Source organism: Erpetoichthys calabaricus, chromosome 1 (assembly GCF_900747795.2).
Source record: "Erpetoichthys calabaricus chromosome 1, fErpCal1.3, whole genome shotgun sequence".
Lineage (NCBI taxonomy): Eukaryota > Metazoa > Chordata > Cladistia > Polypteriformes > Polypteridae > Erpetoichthys > Erpetoichthys calabaricus.
In genome coordinates this window covers 55,349,376-55,362,379 of record NC_041394.2, presented here as the reverse complement: position 1 = coordinate 55,362,379, position 13,004 = coordinate 55,349,376, and the positions used below count along the sequence as shown (strand labels likewise).

General features: G+C 34.9%; 1 protein-coding gene across 3 annotated transcripts in view; it reads right to left on the bottom strand.

The window, feature by feature from the left end:
• Positions 1-13,004, bottom strand: part of elmod3 (ELMO/CED-12 domain containing 3) — a 48,972-nt gene that overhangs the window by 33,427 nt on the left and 2,541 nt on the right. Inside the window, exons 2-6 of one of the 3 annotated variants that reach the window (XM_028799839.2) lie at positions 10,907-11,691; positions 7,905-7,970; positions 7,635-7,715; positions 7,253-7,322; positions 6,766-6,828 (exon numbers count right to left, since the gene is read on the bottom strand). In XM_028799839.2, the coding sequence (XP_028655672.2) occupies positions 6,766-6,828; positions 7,253-7,322; positions 7,635-7,715; positions 7,905-7,970; positions 10,907-10,972 (346 nt within the window). In that variant the 5' untranslated portion in view covers positions 10,973-11,691. Of the gene's footprint in view, positions 1-6,765; positions 6,829-7,252; positions 7,323-7,448; positions 7,560-7,634; positions 7,716-7,904; positions 7,971-10,906; positions 11,692-13,004 lie in introns of those variants that run through there. The other 2 variants (XM_028799847.2, XM_051927650.1) reach the window with 2 other exon arrangements.

Sequence of the window (13,004 nt, the reverse complement as noted above, 5' to 3'; positions counted from 1 at the left end):
ATCTCCTTACAATAAAGCACTATTAACCGTTCAACTGCAGAAAAGGAAACATATTAACAGTGACTGCGATCGTCCTTATTACTTATCCATATTTCGCATGCTGAGAAAGAAACAAGTCATGAATACACGGTCACGGGTAGAAAACGAAAAGGAAATGATAACAGGAACAAACACACGAACACGAAAGAAACAACAAAATAGACGGCCATGCAGCATAGGTGGATCTCATTACAATAAGGCACTATTAACCATTCAACCGCAGAAAAGGCTCCATATTAACAGTGAGTGCAATACTCCTTATTACTTATCCATATTTCTAAAAGAAAAAATGTCTCGACTCCAAAAACGCAAAGCTCAACTAAAGCTTCTAACTAACGATGTACCTAAAAGTAAAAACTTTATGATCACACTAGACAGCATAGGTGTCAGCATTGGTGGATCTCCTTACAATAAAGCACTATTAACCGTTCAACTGCAGAAAAGGAAACATATTAACAGTGACTGCGATCGTCCTTATTACTTATCCATATTTCGCATGCTGAGAAAGAAACAAGTCATGAATACACGGTCACGGGTACAAAACGAAAAGGAAATGATAACAGGAACAAACACACGAACACGAAAGAAACAACAAAATAGACGGCCATGCAGCATAGGTGGATCTCATTACAATAAGGCACTATTAACCATTCAACCGCAGAAAAGGCTCCATATTAACAGTGAGTGCAATACTCCTTATTACTTATCCATATTTCTAAAAGAAAAAATGTCTCGACTCCAAAAACGCAAAGCTCAACTAAAGCTTCTAACTAACGATGTACCTAAAAGTAAAAACTTTATGAACTGCATTAGATCCTACAATAGTTCATTTGCTTTTGCATATACCGGAGTAAATATCAGGCCACCAAAAGGCAATGGACCATACTGCTTTCGCATATGTGCACAAATACTGCATCGCATTGGAACAGTGCACCCTGAAACAAATCAACAACGCAAATAAGCGCAAATCTACATCCTAGATCCACATTACGCAATCTATCAATCAAAGTGCTGCATCGCAACAGGCACGGATTCAAAACGAAACACCTCCCGTCTCAGACATACGTTAATGGCAGCGAAGGCTACAACGGGCTTCTCACACAGCACAGGCAAATCGATTACAGCTCCAAAACAACACGTCCCAAATACTACACATGCAACAACGCGCCTCTCAAACGGCACAAGGAAAACATACACCAGGAAAATTCATTCGGATTAATGAATGTCATTTGCAATCATTGTCATTCAGTTCACTTCCCTGAAGAAACAACTGGCAATACAAGTTATACATTTACACGTTGTTGTCAAAAGGGTCAAATTAGACTGCCTTCTTTACATTCATATACTGAATATCTACAGAAGCTTATAACTGATGATGTACCTGAAAGTTAAATCTTTATCAACTGCATTAGATCCTACAAATCGGTATCCACTATGAACATTAACGGTGGCACTGCACGTGACATCCGTCTTGAAAAAATGTTGTTTATTGATGAATGTTCAATGACATGAAGTCACTTACTCAACACCATTCATAAACTTCTACAAACGTTTATGAATAATAATATTCGATTTGGAGGAAAGGTACTTTTATGAGGAGGAGATTTTAGACAGTGATTAGCTATTCTTCCAGATGCCATGCACTCAGCTATTGTTCAGTGCACCTTAAAATACGCAGACAATTGGCATTACTTTCAAAAGATACAGTTAGTAAAAAAGATACGATGTCCAGAACCAGATCATAACAATTGCTTATTACAACTGAGAGATGGTACACTCACCAATACAGATGGACATCAGCCACATATTATTACAATTCCTCAAGCCTTTATCTGCGACGACTTAGTTACAGAGACATTTGGAACAGCAATCTCATTAGACCAAATGCCCCTTTTAACACAACGCACCATATTATGTCCAAAAAATATTAATGTGGAAAACATAAATACCCAAGTCATTCCATTACTTCCTGGAGAGACACAACTCTTTCTAAGCTCTAATAAACTTGACTCTGATCACAACAATAACCATCTTAAATGACCTTACAAGTTCTGAGCTGGAATTACCTTTTACACTTAAACGGCGTGTACAAAGACATTTTCAAATAAACCTTTACACTGTGCCACACACTTTATTGTTTGATTTCTATTTGCATCATCTACACCGTCACACTATTCTATATCTCATTCATACATTACGCTCTTTGTCATTCCCAACACCAGGGGTTGGCGAGCGAAGCGAGCAGGGGGCAGAGCCCCCTAGTATAAACATATAGTACATGTAAATGAATTTGTAAAGTAATGACACACAAGAAAATAAATCTTTTTAATAATCAAAGCTCACACTTGAAGAAAAGATCAGAAAGCATGAACCACCAAATATTAATAGTATACAGTGCATCCGGAAAGTATTCACAGCGCATCACTTTTTATACATTTTGTTATGTTACAGTCTCATTCCAAAATGGATTAAATTCATTTTTTCCTCAGAATTCTACACACAACACCCCATAATGACAACGTGAAAAAAGTTTACTTGAGGTTTTTTGCAAATTTATTAAAAATAAAAAAACTGAGAAATCACATATACATAAGTATTCACAGCCTTTACTCAATACTTTGTTGATGCACCTTTGGCAGCAATTACAGCCTCAAGTCTTTTTGAATATGATGCCACAAGCTTGGCACACCTATCCTTGGCCAATTTCGCCCATTCCTCTTTGCAGCACCTCTCAAGCTCCATCAGGTTGGATGGGAAGCGTCGGTGCACAGCCATTTTAAGATCTCTCCTGAGATGGTCAATCGGATTCAAGTCTGGGCTCTGGCTGGGCCACTCAAGGACATTCACAGAGTTGTCCTGAAGCCACTCCTTTGATATCTTGGCTGTGTGCTTAGGGTCGTTGTCCTGCTGAAAGATGAACCGTCGCCCCAGTCTGAGGTCAAGAGCGCTCTGGAGCAGGTTTTCATCCAGGATGTCTCTGTACATTGCTGCAGTCATCTTTCCCTTTATCCTGACTAGTCTCCCAGTCCCTGTCGCTGAAAAACATCCCCACAGCATGATGCTGCCACCACCATGCTTCACTGTAGGGATGGTATTGGCCTGGTGATGAGCGGTGCCTGGTTTCCTCCAAACGTGACGCCTGGCATTCACACCAAAGAGTTCAATCTTTGTCTCATCAGACCAGAGAATTTTCTTTCTCATGGTCTGAGAGTCCTTCAGGTGCCTTTTGGCAAACTCCAGGCGGGCTGCCATGTGCCTTTTACTAAGGAGTGGCTTCCGTCTGGCCACTCTACCATACAGGCCTGATTGGTGGATTGCTGCAGAGATGGTTGTCCTTCTGGAAGGTTCTCCCCACTGTGCTCATTGGGACCTTCAAAGCAGCAGAAATTTTTCTGTAACCTTCCCCAGATTTGTGCCTCGAGACAATCCTGTCTCGGAGGTCTACAGACAATTCCTTTCACTTCATGCTTGGTTTGTACTCTGACATGAACTGTCAACTGTGGGACCTTATAAAGACAGGTGTGTACCTTTCCAAATCATGTCCAATCAACTGAATTTACCACAGGTGGACTCCAATTAAGCTGCAGAAACATCTCAAGGATGATCAGGGGAAACAGGATGCACCTGAGCTCAATTATGAGCTTCATGGCAAAGGCTGTGAATACTTATGTACATGTGCTTTCACAATTTTTTTATTTTTAATAAATTTGTAAAAATCTCAAGTAAACTTTTTTCACATTGTCATTTATGTGGTGTTGTGTGTAAAAGTCTGAGGAAAAAAATGAGTTTAATCCATTTTGGAATAAGGCTGTAACATAACAAAATGTGTAAAAAGTGATGCGCTGTAAATACTTTCCGGATGCACTGTATGTTACACAATGAGGAGTGTGGGACTAAAACAGAGTAAACATATATCAATAAGACTGAACCTAACTATAGAAGTCACAGTATTCATGCATGGTATTTTAGAAGAAACCAAAGTAATAAAATAAATTTGTCTAAAAATGTATAAAGAATTTTAAAAGGTTAACATTTACACATTTAGGTACAGAATATAAATTCTGGGCATGTAGCTTATAATATGGGAAACTGACAGTACTGCTTCCATTCTCAGACAACAGAAGAACCAATGATGACACTAGTGAAGAAGCTTTAAACAAAATGACAAAGACATTCTCTTTTTTCCAGATGTGTGTAGCTAAATTTGAACTAGTGTCAGGTGGCTTTCACTAAAGCAGGAAAGTTTAAGAAATAGTCTCTATTTGAGAGTTTACTACTGGAAACAAGTGGGCATATTGGAATAGAATAAAAAGAGATTTGCAGATCTCAACTTTGCCGTTATTATTTATTTTTTGTAAATCTTAGTTTTTTTTCACTAATTTCTCACTAATTTATTAGTGCAGTACAAGAAAGTTTACATATTTTGAACTGCTTACTTGTCTTTATTTAAAGCCAAAAGTCAATATTGCCCACAAACAATGGTGGGTAGGCCTATGTTACATGTACTCCAATATTTGCACTTAAGTAAATTTCTGAAGAAATTGTACTTTTCATGGTAGTTTTTAGAAAAATACTTATTTTTACTCAATTACATTTGTAAAAGAAAAAAATGCAATTTTACTCATAACATTTGAATTTTTCATGTTTAAGGTTTTAACTTCCTCAAATCTTTTCTGCTGTGAAGAACTAAAAATATCTTTTACCTGTCAGCTGGCTTATTCTGTAGATCTCACTGGTCATTTTTAACTACCAGTCTTTTTCCCTTCTAGTACTTACTGACAGCCAATAGTGAAGCCTTATCAGTTATGGATCACTTATTGAGTGGATTTCATTGTCCATCAATGACAGATGTTCCACTAGTAGTGAGAAATATGCAACTCTGACCATACTGTGGAATTTAAAGGCGGTCAAACATATGTTCCCCATTCTACTTGAAGATCCAGCTATGTAAAAAAACAGAGCCATGGCTTCAATGAACATCCATAACCTCAAATTCAGTCAATGTTTAGACTGAAAATGAAAAAATAAACAGTTAAATTTGTCATCTTTGTATGCAAAAAGAGGTAATTATTTCTACATACATGAGCTCCTCCTCCAATTAAAAAAAAAAAACAAAACAAAAAAAAAACTGTTACTAGTTGCTTTTTCCCTATAGTCTAGCTAGTTTGCCAACTTATTGTTTAGGTTGGTAGCAAGCTTTCCTTTTTTTCTCTCAATACCATTTCAATATCAATGTTAGACGGGGAAAATCACAAACTCACTAGCTGTAATGGACAATATAGCTAATTTCACAAATTAAATACATAATGTTTTCAATTTGATCCCAGCTACTATCCTATTTTGTTGCCCTAAATAAATAATTATTATTAGTAACAGTAGAATTAAGTAGGTATCCAAATAGTAAAATAAAATAAAAAAGGAAATGTTCAAAATGGTAATTCAATGTTTGTTTGGTCTGAAAAATAGAAATGTGTACTTTTACTTGCCCTACGTGTAGCCTTTTGTAAACATTTATAAACAATTTACAATAAGGTTGATATTTGTAAAATGTATAAAGCAGAAGTTACATTTTGTTAACTTTTTTTTTTAATCACTTTTGAGCTATTCCAGTTTAGGTGAAGTGGTAGAAAAGAAATGCTGTATGTTTTGTTTTTTTTGAAGATTTTTGTTTCACTATGATAAAAAACTACTTAAAATTAACTTGTGTACTTGAGTAATTTTTTCCAAAAAAAACCAAAACACACACATGCTAAACGTAGCTGTACTTTTACATGTTTGGGCTACTCTACCCACCTTTGTCCATAGTATATACTGCTTTTACACATAGGGTGCAAAGCAGAGAATGAATTTAGTGTAGATACTTAATGTTGTAAACAAGAAAAGAAGACAGCTTACTAATAATGAAGCTGAAATTCTCCCATTTGACAAAACATATCTGCTTCTCCGGAATATGAATTGTGCATATACAAAAGTTACAAAGATGAAATTAAATACTCAGACATCTGATTTGATAGCTTACTCCAACTGTTGGTGTTCATACTCTGGATTATTCCATTTTCATGTTTAGGATTGTTTATCTTACAAGATAAATATATATTAGGTAGCACACTGACACAGTGGTTAGTGCAGACACCTTACATATCCAGCATCCTGGGTCTGAACCCCACTCTAAATCATTGATCTATATAGAGTTTTCAGATTCTTCCTGTACTTTCAAGTTTTTTTTTATTGGCTAATTAAAACACTGAATTGAACCAAGTCTGAGAATGAAATGCCAGAAAAAGTAGGTGCAAAAATTTTTTGATTTTTAAATACATTACATTCGGTTTTTCAAATAAAAATGAGTTGTTTAAAAGACTTTTTATGCTTTATTGCCAAAGAATACATCATACAGTATTAAATTTCCCTTTACAAATTACCACTGAAAACACTGGCTAATATTATATGAAAATAACTGACAATTGACTTCAGTATACATAAATCTATAGTGTATTGAATGTATTTTGTGAAGTACCAAACCACTTATTACTGGTCAGTTTTTTGATTTCCTTATAAAATTAGTTCTGATGCACATTAAATAAAACCAAAATTCTCTTTCCCCATTTCTTAAAAATAAAAACTTAATTTATTTGTAAGCAGCACAGAGTTAAAGTTTTGTATCCAGTACTCAAATAAACATAGGAATCAGCATCTCTGTGCACTACACAGTATTTCCATCTATCTTACCTGGTTGTACAGCCTCTAAGGCAGCCCATTCGTCCTCTGCCTGCTGCACTTCATGATTTAGCTCTGTAAAAATAGAAACATCATGACCACTACCACACGACATTAAGTCTATGCAATTAAGTAAATTCTTTGTGGAACTGTACAAGCCTGACTCCACTAGTGAACTTAAAAGGCTTTTAATATTATATATATATATATATATATATACACACACACACACACATACAGTAAATAAATATATCATACACAGACATATTTATATACACATGTATACAAACACTTATACACATAATTATATATACAGATACTGTATATAGTTTCTTGACATCTTTCATATGAACCATCATAAGCACTGCAAACACTAGTACAACAGTAAGGCAATAATTTTCTCTTGAAACAAATATAACTTTATACCACTAAGACTACCTCCCTCATGATGATCTACCCCACAGGGATCAACAACCTACAGTAACAGGAGACAACTTACCTGCATCAGCCTCTTCTTTTTTTCCTGCAGTGAGAGACTGCAATATGCCATTCTGCTTAAGAGCTGAAATCTACAAAAGGAATGCATTGTATATTTTACAATCTAAAAACAACAAAGAGTATTGTTCTGAACACTATGATTAAAGCAGGTACCTGCAAGGAACTCTTTCTGAATAAAAATGGATGAACCATCTTACCATCTGCAACCACGACAAAGACCCTGTAATCCTCTTAAAATGTTATTAACAGGTACACATTATGTTGTTAAATTTATAATGAAGAGCTTATAAGTAGAATAATTTATTTGCTAACATATCCTTAGAAAGAAAACCAGCAAGTATGCACCTCAAGGCAAAACCGCTGGTGCTGTTCTCAATACTCACAGGGGCCAATTTGTGTGCTGGTTTTCCACTGGCTTCATCTTCTTGCCTGTGAGACTTTAATGCCAACCCATTGATATCCTTCTGAAAAATGTGATAAATGAAGAACAAACAAAAGAGCATGAGACATATCAAACAGTGTGGCAAAACTACACTTTATAAATAGTACTCTGTAATTTCAATTGGTACTTGTTACAAACAGCCAAAAAAAACACAAGGCAACTGCTTCAAAAATGAAACTTTAGAGTGTAACATGGTAATGATTTAACTCACAAGTTCCTTTGTTTCAATGGCCACCTCTTCTACACAGAGACATTCAGATATTCCACCATTCAGGCCCTATTACAATAGCAATAAGTGACATTTAAAAACATATTTTTACATTTCCAAGATTTTCAATAGAAATGGTTTCATCCTAATATTTTGTAGCTATAACACTGTACTTTACATCATTTTACCGACGTATGTATTATATTGTTGGTGACAAGATCTTATTAAAATATGAAAATTCATCTTGATTTTAACCTACACATTAACAAAACTGTAATTTCAAGAAGTGTGATATCCACTGTACATACTTCTCAACAATTCAGTATCATTTCACTTTTTTGCATTCGTTTTCTTAAACATATCTGCATAGTTTTTGTTTCCACTGATCCCAAAGACATAGGAGTTAGGGTGATTGACAGCTCTAAACAGGCTTTTAAGAATTTTAACAGCCATTCATTTATTTTTATTGAGGCAAAACCACAAAACACCATGACATAGCCAATGTAAATAGGGGTGGGGGTTGATTTGTTTCTAACCTATTTTTGTAAAACTTGAGTTATTTGTATGGAATGTTGTTTGATTTTAATAAAATCAATAAAATCAAAAAAGGGGGAATATATTTAAAATTAAAGGGTCCTTGCTCCAAATAAAGACTTTCACACTAGTTTTACTTTAGTTCAGCTGAAGTGACCAATTCACTAAATGGAGGTCCCCGTAACTACTCTAAGTTTTAGTGGCATACTACAGTACTTAGCATCTGCTGCATTAAAAATCAGTAAATTTTAAAGGGGAATTGTAAACATATGTTTTACTCACATATCAAGTTAAAATATCATGAAAAGCCTTTCAGTAAACTTCTGTGTTTGCATTAAAGGCTACCATATCATCTCCACTTCCCCTTGTCACTGCATCTGGCTTATCCTGCATTCAGCCTTTGGCACCCTCTGCTATTACCGGTTATCTCCAATATATACTCGCTGCTATATACGAATATATCTGCTCCTTCCACCTTTGCTGCCCTTAGAACCTCAAGGTATTTATAAAGATGAAATACAAATATGACACTAATCACAAGCAACACTTTCACTTTTTGTGACTGAATTCAGTAATGTGCTTCATATCCCATACACAGTTGGCTCCTATCTTGTCCGTGATGCTGCTGGAATATGCATTAGCAACCCAACCTCCTGAATCCAAATAAACACATAAAAAAGGGATGAATGGATAGGGGAGAAATATGAAAACAGCCACATAAAAACTGACATTTCACTAAAATTTACACTATTATTATTGAGGAAGTTACTTATAAAATCAAAACAAAGAATAAATACTAATGGTCAGTACTTGTTTGATACATCAAACTTGGAATGTTACTTTTAAAAAATGGCTGTCGTACTCCCATTTTTCTGTTTTACTAACTGTTAAGTTTGCAAGGAAGGAGACAACATGGTTTTATATATCTTCATTTTTAAACTTTTTTATACATCCCATGAATAAGTAAAATGTAGCAATGGTTCTGAGACAAAATCAAAATTTGATTTCAAGTTTATAATACATTTAGCAGGATCCGTAAACATGATTTGATGGTTTTTACAATGAGGACAATCCATGTGTCTAATAATTAACAAGATTTTACTTTACTGAGTTTGTGAAATTACAGCTTAATATAGTGAAAGTCAAGCATGCTGGGCACACACTTTTTTACATTCTTCAAACTTAAATTGTAAAATTACAGAATTATCAGACTTGTCAGAAAGATTTGTAGTTGGATATTTAGAACATTCATTGGGAATGTTTGTTACTTTCACAGAATCATGCTTATATCTGTAAAAGTAATCTCCTGTAGAATACGCTTTTTAGCAGATGAATGGAGTTCTGGCAAGGTGAGACAACAACAGCACAGGAGGCAATGAAATGTCAGTTTACCTATAGAATGTGGCCCTTGTTGTTTATTTTCAATGTGAAAGAAAACAATTTGAGAGAAAAAAACACCTCATTACCAATCAGCATGGTATTTGCATGGATTAAATTTCATAAAGCAATTTATACTATCATTACAGGAGTATGTCCTGCGGTGGGTTGGCACCCTGCCCAGGATTGGTTCCTGCCTTGTGCCTTGTGTTGGCTGGGATTGGCTCCAGCAGACCCCCGTGACCCTGTGTTTGGATTCAGCGGGTTGGAAAATGGATGGATTACAGAGTAGCAGCATACAGGAGCTACAGTTGCAAGGCCTAAGGCAGCAGAATGTGGTTTCTTTCTGCTTGTTTACACTCCCTTGCATACAAGTTGTTTATACGATTAAGCCACATTCAAACCTACACCCCTTTGTTGTTTCTATTGCTTATGCAAATGGTTTATATAGGGTGGTATGCCACCTCTTGTGCAGAATTGCTAATGTAGACAGATAGCAATGAAAATAAAAAGAGACTGTACAGTTGCAGTTTGCATTGCTGTGTACATATATCAAGCTCCACAGCATCATGCATGAGTGTTTTGTAGTGGAGTTTGCACTTTCAGTCTTATAGAAAGGAGGATACCTCTGAACCAGAATCAAACGTGAAATACAGTACCTTACACTTTCCTATATTGAATGTGTTTGTTTGAAGGGAGTTTTCTCTGTCTGTTTCTCGCAAAAGATTTCTCTTTCAGAAGATAAAGTTGTACACTAGGTCATGCTTTTGCCACCTAGGATGACTTTTAGCTTCACTTTAATGTCTTTTTGGATTTTAAAATTACCAAAGGAAGAATTAATAAACTTGTCTGCACAATATTTAGCCTCTCTTGTAAAAGGTAAGCCATCCTATTTTATTTAGTAGTTAAGGTTGAGATCCATACAAATATGTACAGTAATTATTGTTAATCAGCTTTAAAAATAATCACATACTTTGAGAACCTGTGAACACCAAATTTATGAAAGGTGAAGTACAACATTAACAAAAACACTTCTAAAATTTTGTATTATGAGACCGATTTTAAGCTTTACAAATTTGCCAGGAACAACTCACCTCCACTTCTTGAATCAATTTAAAATTGTATTCCTCTTCAACGGCATTTCCAAAGGTCTCTTCCATCCTCAAACTGGCTGCTTGATTGGTTTTTCAGTGCCTGCCAAGTAGGTGATGGAGTAAGGCAGCAGCTACAGCTGCTAACACAGGGATCTGCATGGCATTGAAATCAAGCATACTTATAATAATGCTTGTGTCACTAGAAACACAAGCAAGTGGGGGTATTGTCATCTGAGTCGACTTGTTTCAAGAGAGAAATGCAGGAAATTACAGAAGACGTAAAAAAAAAGGACTACCTAGATTTTTTTTCTTTTTGTTAAAACGATGAGTATAGATCACAAAAGGGATTTCCAAAATAGTGCGCAATTCTTGAGAGAATTGTTTCAGAAAGTAGTAAACCAGCTTTGAACTGACATTTTTCCTGCACAAAGGGACAGTTTTTGATTGAGGAACTCATTGCTATTAAGCCTTCATTTCCATCTCCATCTAATCCTTCTGTAATGCTTGAACCAAATACATCAAGATACACACTGTAGGTTAAGTTTCATACAGTACCAAGGATTTTCTTAAACCATTTCTCTCTTCTTTCACAGGAATTGCTCTTCGATACAGAAACCAAGACACAATACTTAAAAAGATCCAGTTCTTCACATAAAATGCCTGTATATTTCACAGATTCTACTCCTCTTAGTGGTGGGAAAGCATGCTTCAGTCTTCTTTGCAGCAGGTGCTTATGGACAGCATTCAAAGTGAACCTTCCACATGCTAACAATACTTCACAGAGCCTTAAACCAATTAACAAAAACACAAAACAAAAAAATAAATAAAATTATTCTTGGAAAAAGATACATTTCTTAATTTCAACTATATTTATAAATGACATAGAAACCATCATGCACTTCTCTAAATGAGCATATTCAAACTGGCAACATAAAATGTTAAATAAATGTTAAATAAAATGAAGCACAGCATGTATGTGCAAGCTTCGTTATTCTCCAACAAAATTACAATTTGTTTACCTGGCAATCCACCATGGACTTTTTTTTTTTACTGCTATTTATAGTCTATGTAGAATGGATATTAAACAGAAAAAAAATGTGTCTATGAACTAAACATAGTATGAAATATTCTGCTATCTTTCACTATACACAAAGCTAATATTTTGTTCATATCAAGATAAACAAATGTAAATATTGAATTCAAAACACAAATATTTTCTAAAGCAATGTCCATATTAAAATATAAAGTGGCAATTCTTACTTTTACTTTGAAAATGTAACATTATTCATTAAAGTAAACAAACATTTATTTCTGAAAAATAGCACTGCATTTTTATTTTTTTAAATCAGAATGACAACTTTATAGTATATGTCAAATTTGTACTTGGTTTAAAAATACAGCATCTTTATTTAAAAAAGCAAAAATATTTTAGCTGTGAATTTTTTATTTCTGTTTATTTTACTGCTATTTCCAAATCCCAGTTGGAAATATGATGTACTGTAGTCTATGTTTTTCTTACAATATTTGTAATTACCTGTAGTTTCATTTTCAACTGGTAAAATATATTGCATGACCTAGTTAGCATAATCAATTTCAAAAGTAAAGAGAATTACACAATATAAATTATTCTCATAAAGTTCACGTGTATTAAAAGTATATATGTGGGTCATATATAAATCAGGGATGAAGGGGGTATGTGGGGGGGGAGGGGGCATCAAAAGCAGTAAGCATAAGAGAGGAAACATCCCCAGACAAGGTGCCCGTCAATCATAGGGCCGTAATTTAACATAACATGTGGGGTTGATATATATTTTGCAGTTGTAGTCAATCCAGTGCTTCCCAGACTCGGTCCTCTGGACCCACTGTGGCTGTAGGTTTTTGTTCCAACCAGATTCATAATCAGTGACAACACCTGATAAACACTGAACTCACTTAATTAGCTGGTATTTTTTCTCTTATTCAACTTTCAGAAAACCACAGCAGCATGATTTTTACATTTATAAGACATTTAGAAATATTTCTGCTTCTGCTATAGATTTAAATGCTGAACTCTCTTTTGTTGATTATATTTTGCCCTTTGTGCAGTTTTCCCCCTGCA